Source organism: Rhinolophus hipposideros (genome assembly GCF_964194185.1).
Source record: "Rhinolophus hipposideros genome assembly, chromosome: 3".
Taxonomy (NCBI): Eukaryota; Metazoa; Chordata; class Mammalia; order Chiroptera; family Rhinolophidae; genus Rhinolophus; species Rhinolophus hipposideros.
In genome coordinates, this window is record NC_138049.1 from 66,956,015 (window position 1) to 66,976,581 (window position 20,567).

Consider the following 20,567-nt stretch of genomic DNA (forward strand, 5'->3'; position numbering starts at 1 on the left):
GTAATGTGACATATTCAGACTATACTGAATTTACTGAATTGCATTTGCGTAATACACTTTATCAGATGGAAAAACAAAAAGACCAATAGGCAAACCCTGCGATATAGTCAATCTTCTCTAAGAGGTAAGCATTTTCTCAGCAGTCCTCAAGATTATATAACATTGCATTAGAATGACTCAAGCCAGTTTGGAAGGTGAATAATTATCCTGAGATCCTTTTTCTCTATTAGAGAACCTAGCACACATTAAACAACTTCCCTTGTCTGTAAAAACATCCTGAAAAGAAAATCTCTAAACCTTTGAAGAAGTAAGCCCCAGCCTGGACTTTGAGGAATAGTTCTTGTCATACAAATCTGTATTAGCAAGAGAGCTGCTATTGCAACTCACTCGAGAATCAGTGTCTTGGCCATAAAAGGAAAGCAGCCCAATATGGTAGCTGCCATGATCATCGCTTAGCACCTACCTGTTGGTGGTGGACTAAAGACTGCCACATATGCCTGAAAAGAAGGGGAGGAGAGGGGAGGGGAGGGGAGGGGAGGGGAGGGAACAAGCAAAGGTCAGCACCTACCTGGTCAGCACAAACTTTCCAGAAGAGCTATATGGCCACCGCTTCATGGTGCACATTTCTCCTTCAAGGTCCTCTAAAGGTACATCAGCTTGGTGAGCACTATAGTTAAAGCTGAAACCCTAGCTGCAAGAGAATCTGGGGAATACAGTTAGCCTTTTAGCCTCAAATGTACAGGAAGTAATGTTAGAAGCAATTTGGGGTCCTGTAGTGTTTGCCACATAGAGCCTCAGATATATGTTAATTAACCAGATGTTAATCTGGTTCCTTGCCTTTATGCAAGTGTATGCATTTCTGAAGAGTAGCAACCCAAAACTATGTCATGTTTAGTTTAGAATGCGGGAAGGTGAAAGTTATTATTCTCGGGAAATATGTCTCCCTGAGCCAAAACTTTTAGTACTTGTAGAAATCTCATTTGTTGTGAAAATGAAAATAGTTTAGCTTATACTACTTCTAGAAATAGTTCAGAAATAATTTAGATAGTTAAATGTTGTAATTATCATATAGTTCCAAATTCTTATTTCTGTCCATGACCAGACTTTCTTCTTTCTAATAATGCAAGATTATTTTTTTGCCAAATAACTCAGCATTGAAGTAGCAGATGATTGCAAAAGCATTCTTTTCATCAGATCATTTCAGGGAAAAGAACCTCTTATTCCCAAAACAACAAATAGGAACAACACCGAGTGAAAACAAATGGTGAAATATATGATCAAAATTAAAATCACCCCTTGTATCAGTCAGATATTGCTGTGTTATCAAAAGCAACAAAATCTCAGTGACATATAATGATAATTATGTATTTCTCTCACACTTATGGGTCCGATGGGGTAGCTTTAAGGATGCTGGATAGGTGACTTTACTTATAGGTTGGGTCCAGGTCATTTTACAAGACTGTCATCCTCCTTGGACCAGCAAGCTAGCCAGGTTATGCACTTCTAAAGGAATGACAAAGGCACAAGAGAGCAAACAGAAACACCAGTTCCTCTTGAGGCCTGAGTTTGAAACTGGCTCACTCTCATTTCAGTTCACATTTTATTGACCAAAGCAACACGCATGTTCACATCCAAAGACAAGGGGTAGGAAAGTATACTCTGCCTCTTGTGAAAGGAACTGTAAAGTTACAATGCCAAAGATATTGACCCAGGAAAAGGATGATGAGGAAGCCTAAATTAAAGTCTGAATTATCAAAATATTTTGGGGAATTCTGTGGTACTCCAAATACCTCTGTTTTCTTATTTGTGACTAATAAATTATCATTAAGCCTAGCCACTTTTTACATGCTAGGATGATGCATAATTAATCTTTACGATTGAGATACATCAGTGAAATAAATTTCCCAGCTGTGAAGCTAAGAGAGGTGAGGATGGGGTACCAGGTAGCTCTCCACACTGCAATTTGGTGAGAATTACAAGATTTCAGTATTGTCATAGATTTTTAATATTATTATAAAGCAGTTTTTAAAGGTATTACTTTATAAATACAAAATAACTTTGAGAACATTTAGTGTTTACTCACAAGATCAGTCCAGCTTTACATTAACTATTTGTTGTTAGACCTATCACTAATTGTAAAATGGTTATGATAATAGATTTTATTGAACAATTTGGTGCTGCCTGATGAAAGTAGAAACTGAATTTATATGATTCTGTTGACTAATTTTTTCTGTACTAAGCATGGTGAACAAGAATATGGACTAAGAATATTTAACTTAATATTACTAGAAACTAAAATGCTCTCTTCTGAAGTAAATATGAAACAATAAGCTTCAAATCTGATTGAGTGAATTAAATAAGATTTTTAAAAATTGAGATATAATTGACATATGGCATTATATTTGTTTCAGGTGTAGAACATAATGATTCATTCTTTGTATATATTGTGAAATGATCACCACAATAACTGTAGTTATCCATCACCACACGTAGTTACACTTTTTTCTTGTGATAAGAACTTTTGTTAATAGCTATCCTCTTACCAACTTGCAAATGTACAATACAGTATTATGAACTATAGTTACCATGCTGTATATTGTATCCCAGGACTTATTTTATAATTTGGAAGTTTGTACTTTTTGACCCCCTTCACCTATTTTTCCCCTTCCCCCATACCCCACCTCTGGCAAACATCAATTTGTTCTCCGTATCTATGAGTTTGTTGTTTTTTGTTGTTTTTTTATATTCCACATGTAAGTGAGGTCATATGGTATTTGTCTTTCTCCGACTTATTTCACTTAGCATAATACCCTCAAGCGTGCCTGTTGTCGCAAATGGCAAGTTTTCCTCTTTTTTATGGCTGATTAATGTTCAGTTATACATACATATATATGCACATATCTGTATCACATTTTCTGTGTCCATTCGTCCATCAGTGGACTCTTAGGTTGCTTCCATGTCTTGGCTATTGTAAATCATGCTGCAATAAACATGGGGGTGCACACGTCCTTTTTAATTAATATTAAATAAGATTATTTTTCACAATGTCTCAGACGCAGTATATTTTGATTTGCAAGAAAGAAAAAGTGCAATAATAACCTTTTAGAACTTAGAAATGACTAATGGTGAATTTGGTTTTTAGGAAGCTGTTTGCTATAATGTCATGCTCATAATAGAAAGTGGTAGTAGAGAAATAGCACTTTATAGCAAACTACAAGAAAATGCACCAAAATTACAAGTGCTGGAATTATAATTTATTTCTTCTTCACAATAATTTGAATTACAACAACTAACATTGAGCTCTTGTTAAAAATTGGGTACAGTTCCAAGTGCTTTAGGTGTATTATTTAATTTAATCCACAAACAAGCTGATGAGGTCGAAATTTTTGTCCTTATTTTACAGATGAAACATTACAAAGAGCTTTGTATGTTTCAAGTTATCTCTAATTCACATATATTGCTTTTAAAAACAGAAATAAAATGACAGTAACCTTTTTTTAAGCAAGAAAATTGTCTATCTTTATGATTAACAATTTGCAAACAATCTGTCATATACTATTTATAAAACTTTTTCTCCAGCTCTGTCCTGTGTGTATTATTCAAAAGACTGAGTTCCAGTACCTGCCTTGGGCAAGTTGCTTAATATCTCAGAGCCTCTGTTTCCTCAGGCAAAATGACTAATTATATTTACCCTACTTTTCAAAATTGTTGAGGAGAATAAACATGTGAAAACCACTTAATAAGTCATAAAGTACCATATAAAGTTAGGCAGGGATTTATTTAAAATCTTGAAAATTTGCAACTAGAATATTATAATGAGATGTTTCCTAGATAACACATGACACATTCATAATCAAAACACCCCAATAAACTTTAATAAAAAAAAAGAAAAACATGTAAAGCTAATACTTATTTAGAAAATCAAACTATAATATAAATATGGCATCAAGTTCCATTCTTAGTCAATGGTACATAAATTGGCTGTGCTGCTGCTGAAGCTCACTCTGTATTCTAAGACACTGTTATAGTAACACAAATAATGTTTAGTAAACAATACCTTTACTTACACGACATTTTGTATTACCATTTGTTAATGACAGTTTCTTAGAAAGATATATAGAATTAGGATTTTTAATATAAAATAATAGTTAAGTAAAGGAAAGACTTAATTTTATTCACTGTTATCTCTCCATTGTCTAGAACATTGTCTGAGGCATAAATATTTGTCAAAAGAATGAATGAAATTATACTCTGATAACTGGAGAAAGACTTTAAGAACAGCTGTAACACATAAAACTGTTAAAGATAAATACTGGTAATATGGGTAATATTTTGAAATTTCTTTGACTCACATATGTCTGGCTGATTTGCCATTTCTTCTTCTTTGCTTTACTAGGGACGTGCTGCTTTAACAAAAGAGAAAGAGGAATTTGCCCATGAACATGAAGAAATGAAGAACCTAAAAGACATTGTACAAGAAATAAAACCAACAGCTCTCATAGGTAAACTTCTCCGTCCCATAAACCCTTCTGACCCCACTTTTGCCTGATTTGTTTTTTTACTCCTGATTTTTGAGGCATAATCTAGCCTTTCTGAAATTCTAACCTTTGGAACTAACAAACAAAATGGCTCATTTACTGAAGCAACAGTATCCCGTAGACGCCTAGATTTGTATATTCATTGGGTCTCCTTAGTCTTACTGATCCTAGCTGAAGTGTGTGGCCCCCTCTGCTAACTCTGTCAACCTGTTTATTAATATCCTGCAGATTCAGTATTTTTCCAGGCTTGATTGCTCCAAATAGACAGTGGTTCTCAAATGGGTGGGATTTTGCACCCGGAAATATTTGGCAACGCCTGGAGACATTTTTGGTTGTCACAACTGAGAGGAGAGGGGGAGGTTAGGGTACTGACATCTCGTGCGTAGAGACTAGGGATATTACTCAACACCCTACAACGCACAGGACAGCCTGCCACATCAAGGCATTGTCCAACCCGAAATGTTAATAGTGCCCAGGTTGAGAAGCACTGCACGAGACTCTCCTTGAAGACAGGGATCATGTTTCACACATCTTTATATCGCTCATAGCACTTAACACAGTAGCTTTACACATTGCATGTGCACAGAAAAATGTTTGTTATGGTCAAGTTTAGTGTGGCTGAAAATAACTCAAAGTAAGTCCTGAAACTTTATCCCTTATTTTTTGTGGATATAATGTCAGCCCTTCCTTTGTATTATACTCCCTTTCTAGAAGCTTCTGCGAAACAGATGACAATATTAAGAAAAATGACAACCATAATGAAACACAAATACTTACTCCATGACAGGAACTGTAATAGCCTTTATTATCTTTTATAAAATATGTTCTGTCAGGAATCTTGCATTTTTTTCATTTCCATTATACAAATTGCTTTATTCTTCTGTTAAAATTCTTGCAATGTGTCATACTTCAATTTTAAATTGAATTGGATGACTGTCTTCAATGTAAGCAGTGGTTTATAAAACATCGTTATAGCCTTAGAGAATGAAATATCGTCAGAATGTTTTATAGAGAGAGAATATGTATTGGACACATTTTAATTTCCTGTTATAGATGCCTGTAATCAAAATGCCTAGTGATTGGTCAACAACTCAATGTAGTATGAGTCAAAAGTTAAATCTGTGATTTTTTTTTTAAATAGATACTTGTAGATTTGTAACCCTAAAGATTGTTGGCATTAACAAACTTACCTTTTCTGTCACTTTAATATAAATATTCTATATTTTGTCCAGAGTCTATTAATGACCTGACCTCTCATTGTTTTGGGGGCATGGGTTTCTTGGATTAATTAAGCAATGATAATCCTACTCACTGTTTCTCATTTCTGCATTAGGAGTTGCTGCAATTGGTGGTGCATTCTCAGAACAAATTCTCAAAGATATGGCCACCTTCAATGAACGGCCGATTATTTTTGCTTTGAGTAATCCAACCAGCAAAGCAGAATGTACTGCAGAGCAGTGCTATAAACTAACTGAGGTAAAGCAAAATATAACTGATGTTTTAATAACAGAATTTTGATTTAATATAGGGAAGCCTATGATATCGAAGGTGTTTACCAAACTTAACTTTAAAAAATTACACAACCAAGATTGAGAGTAAAATGAGCCGTCAAAAGAGATAAGAACGATTTCCTATTCTAGAATGTTGTTGTAAAAATCCTCTTTTCAGTAAAACAAAATAAACTCTGTAATGTTTTATTGATAATTTCCCTTAAGTGATTTGGAATTATCTAAGATTTAAACATAAAAGAGAAAGCTTGATTCTAGATGCTTATTAAAATAACTTTTAACTAGCTAGTCCCAAACATTGAAGCATACAGTATAAAAACCACAATCTTATTTTTGCTTTGCTAAATCCTGGGTTTGGGTTTTGATGCCATGGGTGGAGCATTTGGGCAGCCATTTTGACATCCAGCCAGGATGGGATAAGAGTCCTCAAAGTTTCAATACTTTACTGTTTCCAAAAAATGACTTATTTATACCGTTTCCCAGAAAATAAGACCTAGCCAGACCATCAGCTCTAATAAGTCTTTTGGAGCAAATATTAATATAATATAATTTTCCATAGCTTATATTAAAATAAGACCAGGTCTTATATAATTATATATTATAATACTGGGTATAATATAATACCAGGTATAATATAATATAGTATAATATAGTATAGTATAATATAATATAATATAATATAATATAATATAATATAATATAATATAATACTGGGCCTTATGTTAATTTTTGCTCCAAAGGACGCATTAGAGCTGATGGACTGGCTAGGTCTTATTTTTGGGGAAACACGATACTATGTTTGTATTAATATGTATTTGACTGATATGTTGACAAGAGCTTTTTTTCCCTTCAAAGACTTGAAAATATCATTACAACAAAGTAGGGGTTGAGTCATATATATCTAATACTTATTTTGGAAATAAATCCGAAATAAACTAGAAAAGGTAAACATGACACAGAGTTATGTTACTGCACAAATCAGAACTTTATGGCTACACTTGTTTAATATTATACACTTATTATATGCTCATTACTAGAATTAATGAAATTTTGGTGAGGAACTACTCCATTGTTCATCTCTATTATTTGGGATGGCATCAATGTCCTCAACAATTTGAATTTTTATCTTATCTCTAGATTGGGGAATTTTCCGCATCAGTAGTCCTTAAATTCTTAAAGGAGGAAAAAACCCTCTGAGCCATAATAAAATTTTTAGCATGGTGCATTGCATGTAGTAGACACATAATAAATAAGTGTTGAAGTGATTGTTTTGCTTTGCTATATCTCAGTAGGCCTCAAGAGTTTATGGACTCATTTGTAAAAGACATAAACAAAATTAGGTAAATTTATATCTTTGTAATTTTAAGTTTGAATGCATGTGATATAAATGGCCTAAACTCTTTCTTATGATCTTGCCTAATGTTCTGTGTTGTTATATATCAAATTGAAAGTCATTTTGAGGCTGAAAATGTAAACACTAATTCAGCCAAAAGATTACAGAACAAGAAAAGATCTACCTGTTGCTGGATGTGAGTCTCCATTGCTGTAGGCACAAGGGAAAAGTCACCAGGAAAGGTTAAAAATACAAAAAAATACTGAACCACAAAAGGTATAATTATGCCAAAGGTGGTATAGAGAGATTTCCTCTTCATATTAACAATTCATATATATGAGGGTATTTAATGCCATTCCTCCAAAAATATGATGATTATAGAATGATGGGCAGGAGGAGTGGGCGTGAAGGAGGGGAGGGAGATAAACAAGCATAAATACAATGTTGCAGGTCTCTTTCTTAAAGATAAATGATCAAACTATCTGTATATATAATATGTATCAAATAATTAGTTACATTAGAAAGTTGCTTGTAATAAGACATTTTATCTGCTAAACAAAGCTGAAGGTATCAGACTTGTCTGAAAATAAAACCTAATTTTGTGTAAAACGTGTCTTATAGACACCTAGATGAGAATTTTAATTTTCTTTCTCATCTATTTTTATCTTTTTATATCCTAAATAAGGTTGAATCATATTATACAACTTTACCTTTATACAAAAGTTATATTTGTTAGAAATGAATAAGTTAATACTATTAATATCATAATGGATTTACTCTAGATGTAAAAGGGATGAAAGTTATAACCCAGACTATCACCATTTAAACTATTTGGGTATTTGATGCCTTAGACTTTTCAAATTCATTTCTTAGATTGCGATGCCATATGTGTTGAGGGTTTCCTATTCCTATTTTAGAAGGAATGCTCTCCACTCTATCTCCACCATCACCCTCACCCTCAGAGATCACACCGATTCCCTTTTGATCAGCAGTATGACTAACAGGCCCCAGTTAGTGCCATCTTAAGGCGTCATACATGAGATTCCTCAAAAACATTATGACAAAATATTAAGACTAGGAAAAAAATAAAGACCGTTTTTGAAAAGTATTGAAAATTTAATCTTCTTATTTGCTAATCCCACTTGTTCTAATGAGTTTGTTTCCTATATGATTTTCCATATAATTATTTGCAATATAGAAATGTATAAAATTTTTCCTAGTGATTATGTTGAAATGTGTTGATCCCTAAACTCTAACCTAAAATGTCATCCTTTCCAATACTCTAATATTAATCTATCGTTTTTATTTTCAGAAGTCTATAACTGGAAGCCTATATGGAAATGGTTGGTAGGCCTATAGGTTGGGCCGCTGCAGAGAATAGAGGGTATCCCCTGCTTTGTCTACTCCTCCTAGAGAGGAAGACAGAGAACAGTCATAATCACCCACTGCAGAACTTATTATATACTGCCAACATCATATTATAAAAGCTTGCCCGGACTTAGTAGGGAGTTAATAAAAAATTAGAGTTCTTCCTAAATACTCACATGGGGTAGTTCTGTTACAATACATTTGTTTTAAGGTATCTTGCTTCTTTTTAAAACTGTGTGTCTGTGTTGTAGGGGCGTGCAGTTTTTGCCAGTGGCAGTCCTTTTGATCCAGTCACTCTTCCCAATGGACGGACCCTGTATCCTGGCCAAGGCAACAATTCCTATGTGTTTCCCGGAGTTGCTCTTGGTGTAGTGGCGTGTGGTCTGCGGCACATCACAGATAAGACTTTTCTCACTACTGCTGAGGTATTGTTAAAGGAGTTCGCCAGGGCTATAAAAGACCAAATCAGCTCAGTGTAGGTTGTCAAATGTTTTATGTATCTATTAGGTTGGTGCAAAAGTAATTGAGGTTTTTTGCAATTTTCAACCTTTTAAAACAGAATTACTTTTGTACCAACCTAACAGCATCCTAGCTCACTTCCAAGGTGAGGTATAGCTGAAGAAGAGAAAATATTTCCCAGTGGAGAATAAGGAGTGAGTAGCAGGTCTGTATTGAATCACTAGTTAAAGTTGTTCTTCAGTAGCCAGTAAAGGAATTGGATTCTGATTTTTTAAAAAGAACCCTTTTTTATCTTCACACTTCCAATCAAATTATGTGACAGTAATGAGACAATTAAAAATTTTGTTTCCAGTTCATAGGTTAAGTGGTAAATATTATATTTCTCCATTAAGAACTTCTCTAAATAATGGCATATTGAAGATTTAAAATGAAAGCCTGATTTAGTATAGTGAAGAACTCTTTATCATTCTCGGTTCAGTGTAGAAAACAGAAAATACTCTAGTATTTTAAGCAGAAAGTAAATTAAAACAGAAAATTAGGTATTTACAAGGTCATTAAGAGGACTTTGGGTTCTTAGTGTGGGCCTTCGGGAAAGATTCTCAGAACATCACATGACAGACCCACTAGGGAGACTCTGCCCAGCTACTGTTCTGACTGTGGAAGATCTGAAATTTTACACTATTTGCAAGCTCACAAGTTAGCCTGCCACAGTTCCATAAATACTGGCAAAAGACACAAACTCTTAGAGACAAAGGACTTCATTACTTACGGCACAAGAGGTAACATGAACTTCAGGTTCCCATCATTTCCCCTTGCTCACCAAGTCTCAGGGGGATGACACATGACTGGATATGTATTTGTAAAATCATGAGCTTTTAATAATCAGGATATTCATCTGGTTGATATCACCTTTGAAATTGATGCAATTCATGAATGAGAAATTTGAGTGAATTTCATCTCTTAAAATTAAACCAACATTATAATTGAACTGAACCAAATAACGGTTTAGTAATATTTAAACATTTCATCATGCAAACATGTTATTCTTTCTATTGTGAGGAGGAAGTTGACAAAGATTCTGGTGTTATTGATGTGATCTAAAGGAGTATATATAATCCCAGTGCTTAGTATTTGGCGTCATTCTGTGTGAACAGATGTCTTGTTCTGCTCCTTTCTTTTTCGTCACTGCATTAAAAACATGACGTCACTGCATTAAAAACTGATGTCTCAGAGTTTCTTTAACTCAGAAAATGTTTCTGAGTATAAGTAGATGTCTAATTACTAAAAGAGCTATTCACAGGTGTTACATTAAGGAAAACGTTACCACTTTATAGCAAACATATCTTTTATTGCAGACATATCATAAGAAAAAAAATGATCTTTTACTCACAGTAGCCAGTATGTTTTCTTTCCTAAATAACTCCAGCACCCTCTAGCGACAAATTTCAAAAAAAACATTCTTTCCATTTACTCTCCAGGAAAATACAAGAAAACTTTAAGAAAGAATAAGTATAATATATTAATGTCAGTAGTGTTAGTCTTATCATAGCTAGTTATCTCTCTGGCTAAATATTTTGGCTTTTCCATTGGTTTTCTCTTAGGCTTCAATACAATATTCCTGTTTTCCTTACCACTTTATTGTTTTCCTTACCACTTTATTGTTTTCATTGTCTCATTTTCATGTCCCTTTTAATTATGAGCTTTTTTTTCTAGCATTTATTTGTGTTTGTTTGTTTTCTTCCTTTTTTTTCTTTTCCTTTTCTATCCGAGATCTCAGCTATTCTCTTGTTTCCATTGTCTTCATTCTAAAAGTGGCCAAATCTGTGTACCTCTGTTATCATCTTTACCATATCTCATTATCTGATGGATATTTCCACAGAAATGCCCTGATGTTTCCTTAAACACAAGATGTATAAAACCATACTTTTCATCTTCTCTCACCCTCAATGTTTGCATTTCTATTAGTGACACCCCCTTTTTAAACCAGCGCCAAAGCTTAGAAGATGGACATTCTTTTCATTCTCACCCATCCGAAAGCCCTCAAACTCACCATGCATACATATACATATGCAAGTGCTCTCTCTGTTATTTTGCTTGGAAAACTCTGAAAACTGTTACCCACCTCTCTGAGCCTATCCCTCAGGTCATTGCTTAAGTCCCACTTCCTCCTTGAATCCTTTTGTGATTACTCTGGCTCATCTTGATCTTTCTCCTTAGCCATAGCTATCGTCATCAAACACATCGACGTTCAATTTCATTACTAGTTTATTATGCTCTTCATGTTTTAAACAATTAAGTGGTGCCTTATAATTAAATTGTAATTAATCTTTTTTTAAAAAGAGTCATTCATATACTTCTTTCAAAATTCCAGTTGCACCTAGCATAATGCGAAAGCACACAGCAGAAAAGTAGTAAATGCTTATTGAATTGACTTCAATAGAAGTAGTCATACATCTTAGCAAGAAGAATAAATACCATACCACAGACACTCACTGCTGGAGGGCCCCCAAAACAAGAAAGTCCGTTGTGTCTAGATCATATTTTGTAGTTAACAAAAGTAACATGTAAGAGATCTAGGTGAATTTTTTGTTCACTCCAAATTTAATAAGTTAGGATTATTATAAAAATGTTAGTTGGCTACCTTATGGAATCAGAACTCTCGTGGATTGGCACCAATCCCAAAGACTATTTATTCCTGGACATTTTAATATATTAGTTTACTAGCTTTTTGATTTAGGGGCAAGTTATGTAACCCATCAACTTCAAATTTTTTCAGTGGTTTATATGAGATTATATGTATATTACTCCTATCACTTTTGGCTCTCCTGGTCCTCTGGACCGTCTTCTGGACTTCTGATGAAAGCACCCAGCGCTCCCTGGGTCAGCCCTCCTGGCCCCGCACGGTTGCACGGCACCCTGGGAACAGACTCCTCCCCTTTTTTCCACATCTGTGAGGCAAACCTTAGCTTCCTATCCTTCCACCACTCCTCCTGAGTCTCCTGGTTTGTGTCCTTTCATCTCCCTCACCCCACGGCTTCCTGATTTCTCCCAGAGATGATCACAGTAGACAATAGCATCTGGAGGAAACTTTGATTCTTGAAGTCACTGGATAACTGAAAATCCAGCTACCATAACATTGTCAAAATGGAACAGAGAGATTCTTTGAAAGCAACCTCAATGCAGTTAGAGAGAGAGAGAGACACACTGGCATTTCAAAAGCAGCAAATAGTTTTGAGAGAATGAGCCAATACTTATCCATCTTCTGACTTTCCTCCAGTCTCTTTAAAATGATATTTGTGTTCTAGGGGGAAAAAACAATGATTTTGAATACCAGCAATGTGACAGCAGTGATAGGAGCAATATACATATAATCTCATGTAAACCATTGAAAAAATTTGAAGTTGATGGGTTACATAACTTGCCTCCAAATCAAAAAGCTAATAAACTAATGTGTTGTAGAAATAGATCTGATCCCAAAAGCTATTTTACATCTACTCTGCCATGCTGGCTGCCTATCTGTTCTTTTTAAAATGAAATAGCTAAGATTTATTGTACACTTATTTTCCCAGACAATGTGGTAAATTCTTTACTGGTGTTTATTTCATTTAATCGTATGAATTAGGGACTATTATTAGTCTTATATCACAAAGAGAAACGTAGACTTAGAAATCTGCCTTTCCCTGCCCCAACCCCTGCCTAAATATCCTTGTGCAGAGGTCCACAGTCGCCCATAGGACTTAACCCAAACTCCTTAATTTGCACTGAGAGTGCTCCAACCCTTATTTTTCTACACAGATAATCTCCTCCCCTAGATCAGGACATTTGGGCTCACCGAGTCCAGTTCCTATATCTGTGTTTGGTCTGACTCTGGCTTCTTTCTGGAGTGCCCACCCTTTTCCTGTTTGTTTAACTCCTAGCTTTCCTTCAATTCCATACCCATGCTCCCTCCACTATTCCTCTGGATTTCTTACCACTCATATTTCATCTTTAGACAAGGCTGCCTTCTGTTTTAGTATTCTCTTCTTCTTCCTGCTTCTTGTTACCTCACTAAAGTATACATATCTCAAGGGCAGGAACTGCTTTTTAAATTTTTCTGTAGTGTTACGTCTTTAATATTTGATAGTGGCACCAAAACAATATTTCAGAAATAATATCGCGATTAAAAAAAACCTAAAAGATATTAAAGATACTGAAAAATAAGTATTTGATTATTCAAAATATCAAATGAAGATGGTTTTCTATTTCCTCTCTGCTTCCATATTTCTATTAAATAAAGACCCAGCTTTGCAGACTGAATTAGACCCACCCCACTGAAAGACATTAATCAAAGTCTTAGAGCTGGAGGGAACTTCAAGGTTGCTGAGTCCATCTCTGTGCCCTAGTAGGTCCAGTAAATAATTTATCACTATTTTATTTATATACATATATACATAGTATTTTATTGTTGAACCATTTGTGGGCAACTTACAGATATTATGCCTCTTTTCCCCTAAATATTTCAGGACATTTTCTTATGTGATCAGTGTATCATTAGCAATTCAGAAACTTTATTATTGATGGAATACTATTATCTAATGTACAGTCCAAATTCAATGTTTGTCAATTATCCATCCATTTAAAAGACTTTAGAGCCTCTAGCCTAATCCTTTAATCTGCAAGACTATTTTAGTCCTTTTGTTTCTTTCATGGCATTGACATTTTTGAGAGTATAGGACAGTTGTTTTTTTACAGTGTTCCTCAATTTGGGTTCATGTGATTGTTTCCTCATGATTTAATTCAAGTATACGGTTTTGTTTGGAGCACTGTGTGCCTAATAATTGTACCCGTCTCAGTGCATCATGTCAGGGGGCACATGAGGTCAATTTACCTAATTTTTTTCAGCCACATTATCGACGTATGATTGACATACAAAAAGCTGTAATTTTAATTATGTACTTGATGAGTTTGTTGATAAGTATAACCTGTGGAACCATCACCACAACCTATGCTATCAACAAATAAATCTACTGGCTGCAAAATTGTTTTCTCACCCTCTTTATTATTAATTTTTTGTTATGGTGGTAAGAATGCTTAACATAAGATCGACCCTCTTAGTAAATTTTTAAGTATACACTCTTTGATTTAGAAATAAGGAATGGTTTGAGGGCAGCAAATGCTGCAGCTAGTTAGGTGATTCAGATAATCCAAAATCTCTGTAAAATTAAAATTCTGTTTGCAATGTGGCTCTGAAATCGCTTTCTCAGCCTCCTGTGCAACCTTATGTGAGCTGGGAGTGATGGCATGATCTGTCTTGGATGCCTTCTATCCTCAACTTTCAGACTCCTTTTCCATCACTTCTGTTATCCTCCTCTGATGACCTTACTCCTCTTTCTCCAGCTCCTCTAGTGTATCAAGTGTAAAGCTGCTAGCATTCCATGGTATGGTAGAAAAGGAGCTGGATTAGGAAAAAAAACAGATTCTGTTCCCATCTTTTTCACTAACTCTGTGATCCCACAAATCACCAAACTGAGCTCTCTGGGCTCAGTTTTTCCATTGATAAAGGGGGGAATGAGATTAGATGGTCATGGGCAGCCAGTTAGTTCAATTGGTTAGAGCGCGGTGCTCTTAACAACAAGGTTGCTGGTTCTATTCCCACATTGGCCACTGTGAGCTGCACCCTCCACAACTAGGTTGAAAACAATGACTTGACTTGGAGCTGATGGGTCCTAGAAAAACACACTAAAAATAAATAAAAGTTAAAAAAGAATTAGATGGTCACATTAATGTGATCAGCTTTTATTCATGACTGTGTATGTGACCATTCAGCTAGTTATTCTCATAACCACCACATTGTATGCTGTAAAGTGTAAATGTTTTTGATTTTTTTTTTTTTAAGGTTATAGCTGAGCAAGTGTCAGATAAACACTTGGAAGAGGGCCGGCTTTATCCTCCTTTGAACACCATTAGAGATATTTCTCTGAAAATTGCAGAAAAGGTAAAACCATTCTAGTTCAACTTCATTGTTTTGCCTTCCTTCTATTGTTAAGTGTGCATTTTTAGGTATTAAAATCCACTACCTGTATCAACTTATTTGAGAAGGCACAGTGCATTAGTAGAGCTTAGGAACTATGTTTGGTCCTGAGAAATGGAAGAATTGGGCTGAATCGTTACTTCCCCTATCATTCTTTTTCTCTCCCATAATTTAACTAATTCATTAGGTTTCCTTTGACCTAGAGTTCCACCACTTCACCTTTTTTTAAGTCAGTGTTTTCCATATCACTCTTATGAAAGTCACCAAAATAATGTGGATGTGGTAGAGTGACATTTAGACCTTGAACCCCATGCCTTATCCATGTCTCATGGCGTTTGGCATCTTAAAGATCACAACTGGGAAGAAGGCAAAGCAATGAGGGCAAACAACTCAATGAGGGCAAACAACTCAATGAGGGCAAACAGACAAGCTATTGAAGGAAGCAGCTATAACTACAATGAGAGTTATACTGACGTTTTTGCAATACGATTATATTAGTTTACGCGAGCTGCCATAACAAAATACCACAGACTGGGTGAGTTAAAAAAGGAAATTTATTTCCTCCCTGTTCTGGAGGCTAGAAATCTAAGACTAAGGGGTAGGCAGATCTGGTTCCTTTGGCGACCTCTCTCCTTGGCTTACAGATGACTGCCTTCTCTCTGTGTCCCCATGTGGTCTTTCCTCTGTGTATGTGTAGCCCTGGTGTCTCCCTGTGTGTCCAAATTTACCTTTTTGGTACGGACACCAGTCCACTTGGGTTCAGGTCTGCTCGAACAGCCTTATTTTAACTTAATTACCTCTTAAAGGCCCTATCTCTCAATACAGTCACTCTCTGAGGTACTGGGGTTAAGGCTTCAACATTTTGGGGTGACATAGTTTAGCCCATAATAGTAATTAAATTAGGGTTTATCAACCTCAGCACTATGCACATTTTGGCTGGATAGCTCTTTGTTGTAGGGGCTGTTCTGGGCATTGTAGGATGTTTGCAGCATCCTCGCCTTTTTCCATTAGATGCCAGTAACCTTTGCATGGTTTCCAGACATTGCGAAGTGTTTCCTCAGAGGCAAAATTGTTTCTGGTTGAAAATCAAAGCTATTAACAAGTTTATCAAAACAACACCATTTTAGATTTATATGTCATTATTTATCTTGTTGATTGAGGGAAAATGCTTCAAAAACCAAGTAATTATCAAAAAAATGTTAGATAATTGTCTTGGTTATTTATTTATGAAAGAATGAAAGAGTATGCTCATATTTTTTCCTAGTTTGTGTCTACTTGTTTTTAACTAGTTTGAATTATGAATACACTGAACAGCATACTATCATGTTAAATTCATTTTGAAGATTTAAATGAAAAAGAGTTAGCATCTGATTAGAGGATAAAGTAAGGACGCGAAGGACAGCAGGAGAGTACAAGAAGACTCAGATATTACACCTAGAATAATGAGCAAACCTGATCACATAGGAGTTGGGAAATCACGACTAAGACTCAACGTCAACGAGTAAGATGATATAAGTCGACTGAAAGTTTGAAGTATCAATGGTACATTCAAATGTACAATTTTAACAAGTAGATGGAAATGACTGAAACTTAAAGAGACACTAGATATAAAGATGTGGGAATCATCTCCGTGTGGTAACAGATGAAGCTTTAGGAATAGTTGGGATTACAAGAAAGCAAGTATAGAAAGGAAAGGAAACTGAGGATAGAACACAGTTTATTTTCTGTCTAGAAGACAGAAGAAAGAAGGCAGCTAAGAAGGAAAGTAGTCATGTCTTTAAGAAGAGACTAAGAACTGAGCAGCATGTCAGAAATTAAAGAAGACAGTGTCAGGATGGGGGTAGAAGTTGTGATAAAAAGAATCAAATCCTGGTGAGAAAAATTAGCCTGAATGATGACAACTTTTATTTATACTTATGAAGTCATCAGGAAATTTATAAAAGCATTTTTAATAGGCAACGTTAAGAAGCCTGAGAATTAGGAAAGTAATAAAATCTAAGCCACTCTTGCAGAGTTTGGGATTAACAAGGAGAGAGTGAAGATTTCACTGAGACAGAGGCTCATTAATATTGTGTGTCCTGGGAGCAGGAAGAGGAGTGAAATTCCACATAGTCTATGTCAGGAATGAAAAAAATCTATTTTGTTATAAAAGTGGTATACTGATTGCAAATAGGCACAAGGGATCTTTTTGGTGTGATGAAGATATTCTGAAACTGGATATGGCAACAGTTGCACAACTATGTAAACCTGAAAAATAATTCAATTCTACACTGAAAATGGTTGAATTGTGTAGTGAATGAACTGTACCACAAAAAAAGCTGTCAAAAATGTAATAATACCACATTATAGGCACTTTAGAAAATAGAGAAAAGGAAAATACTTAATATTCTACTTTTCCAACATTAGCATTATTCTCAGTTTGGTGTGTTTGCTTTCAGTCTTTTTTCATTTGTTTGCTTTCTTTTCTAACATCATTATAATAATGTATGGTATATACATACTTTTGTTTCCTGATTTTTTTCATAAACATTTCTCAATAATACAGCACAGTCTTTATAATCTTAATATTTCACAAATGCATAATTTTACATTGAGACGAGAATACTTAATCATTCTAATATTCTTCAAAATCAGACTTATCCAAATAAGTCTATTGTACAGATAGCTCCTTGATGAAAGGAGTTAATCGAAGAGCACATATGCAGTAATTAATTCTGACAAGAGGGCGAATCCATTTTTTTCAAATAGAGGAAGAGAGGATGTTTGGAGATAAAAGAGAAGATAGTTTAATTTGATGAAAAGGGAAATTGAGATCGTTTTCTCTAATTAGTTGGAATTTTCTCAGTAGAGTGATGAGAGTCAAATGGGCACTTGATGGGGAAAGGTTTGAAATTACCTTGTGGGAAATATGAGAGGAAGGGTGTTTTTTGTTTGTTTGTTTGTTTAAGGAAGATAAAAGCACAAAGTGCAAACAAATAGGCCCAAGTAAGGTTAGACAAAGTGTTATATCGCAGGAGACAGCCATGAAGGAGAAAGTCAGCACTGAGTGTTCCCTGGACTGGGGATGAGAATGGCGAGTATGGTGCAAACACACAGAAACGAGGTGCTGTGATCCTGGGAAGAAGCACTGGAACTGCCTGTGGAGTCTTCTGGTTAGATGAGCTGGGTCAAGAGACCCTAGGATAAATAAAGAGATTTTATAAGAGTTTGTGGTCAGAATAGGGATTGTTGAAACTACAAGGTGTCCGAGTTCAAATTTAGTAGGATATTAAGGTATTTAGTTCGAGTTCATTATCAGTTAGGTCATTGGAAGACTTTTATACCACTGTCTTCACTGAGAAATCCTGGTATAATCACCCTTGAATAAATCTCTTCTATTCATATTTTCCTTAGTTGCCAATATATTCACCTCTTGCTATATGATTACATTTTCATTTTATATCTTCTTTGCTGATGTGTGCTTTCATTACAATGCAACCTAATTTATTTGAAAACAGACAAGATATAAAGTATAAATTATGTTTTTAGAATAGATAAAACTTCTGACATGTGTTTACCATGATCTCTATTCATTAAAACAACTAATATTCTTTTCTTATTTCTAGATTGTGAAAGATGCATACCAAGAAAAGACAGCTACAGTTTATCCTGAACCCCCAAACAAAGAAGCATTTGTTCGTTCTCAGATGTACAGCACTGATTATGACCAAGTTCTACCTGATTGTTATTCATGGCCTGAAGAGGCCCAGAAAATACAGACCAAACTTGACCAGTAGCATAATAGCTGACATTTCTAGCTCCATTAAGGAGATCTTGAAGTCTTTCATAATTTTTAAAGATTGGAATCTTTTATAATGATTCATAATATGCTAATTTAAGATAATTTTACTTTAACAATCTGAAAATTTACAGAAGAATATTAATATAGTTTAGGGTAAACATCACACTAGACAGTTTTGCTTCATTTACTTTCTTGTTGTTTATGGTTTCCATCTTAGTTTGCCCAAGTTCTCTTTAAAAGGCATTATACCTACTACTGAGAACTTCATCACTTTTATATAGGGAACTATGGGAAGCCACAAATAAGGAATAAATTGATATGATTAAATTAAAATCCATAATTCTTTTCTTGACCATTTTGTAAAAATCTACTGTTTTTTATAAAGACAGAAATGAATTGAGGCATAGATGAACTTTTGCTCAAAATAGAAACACTTTGTTGCCTAGAGAAAAGTAACTTCTCAGGTATTTTTATTCCACTCCTAGATTATATTTGTTTTTTCTTTTTCCATGTGCAACTGAATTCTAACATTTCTAAGAAAGATAATTTCTGTTTATAATGCCTTGTGCAGCCTTAGATTTTACTATTCTTTCCCCATTGGTACATCTTCTTATCTCCTTGGCCTCAGTCAGAACCCCATGGAATAGCATCCTTCTTTCCCCTGACTAAGTGCCCTGTCCTTCAGTTCCACATTGCTGTTGCTGGGCCTTTGCAGACTGTGGCTCCTGTCTGGAGGTCGGTACCTCGGGCCAGCTCAGCGGAAAAGTGGGAAGAGCTAAGCTCCTTGAGAAAGGGCTGCCTGCAGAGTTGACCTCCTAAGACAAAGATCTCCAGAGTCAGGAGCAAGAACATGGTTCTGAGACAAGCTGGTCCCACTTGAGTGACCTGCTCTAATCTCCCCTTGATTCGCTCAGGTAATTCAGAGCTCTGTGTTGTTACAACAAACACAATTCCTTTGAGTTTGGAGAAAGTTTTGTAGCTTCTTCCCCAACATCAGAAATTATCTTTACATCAGATATTAAAATATTTGAATTACCATTAATAGTTAAAGTCTAGAAATTCATGTTACTTTCAAGTTTTACTTTAGAAATTAATCATTGAGGTAATGGAAACAATTGTAGGTTCTTAAGCTCAGGTACAATAACATTTGCTATTTGTAGAATTCGGAGAATTTTCTGTATTTGAAGTAATATTTTTAAAGAGTATAAGAACATGTTCAAGGTAAACTATATCAAAAAATGATTTTATTAAAAGTTGAAGGTTACACAAATTGTTTTAAGTGTAAGTAGAAGGGGTGGGATATTTCTGAACGTAAGACTTAATCAAGAATTTCCTGAATATAGTTATTTTGAAAGGATCCAGTATGCCAATTTCATGTCTGTTTCCATGTTGTCTTGTAGCTCTAACTGAATGTATTTACCAATGCAAAAGATTTATTAAAGTATAGAAAAAGTGAATGAATAAAATAATTATCTTTTTCTCTTAAAATGTTGTTACATTTAAAAATGATAATGCTGGGTCTTGGTGATCATGTGACAGGATACAATGAATTAAAAATATTCTAATAGCT

The 20,567-nt window shown here is 34.9% G+C and overlaps 1 protein-coding gene across 1 annotated transcript in view; it reads left to right on the forward strand.

Moving 5' to 3' along the window:
- The window catches only part of ME1 (malic enzyme 1), a 173,356-nt gene extending 152,789 nt beyond the window's left edge, over positions 1 to 20,567 (forward strand). Inside the window, exons 10-14 of the mRNA XM_081045123.1 lie at positions 4,397 to 4,502; positions 5,872 to 6,014; positions 8,999 to 9,172; positions 15,082 to 15,180; positions 18,822 to 20,567. Coding sequence (XP_080901249.1) covers positions 4,397 to 4,502; positions 5,872 to 6,014; positions 8,999 to 9,172; positions 15,082 to 15,180; positions 18,822 to 18,992 — 693 coding nt within the window. The 3' untranslated portion in view covers positions 18,993 to 20,567. The remainder of the gene's footprint in view (positions 1 to 4,396; positions 4,503 to 5,871; positions 6,015 to 8,998; positions 9,173 to 15,081; positions 15,181 to 18,821) is intronic.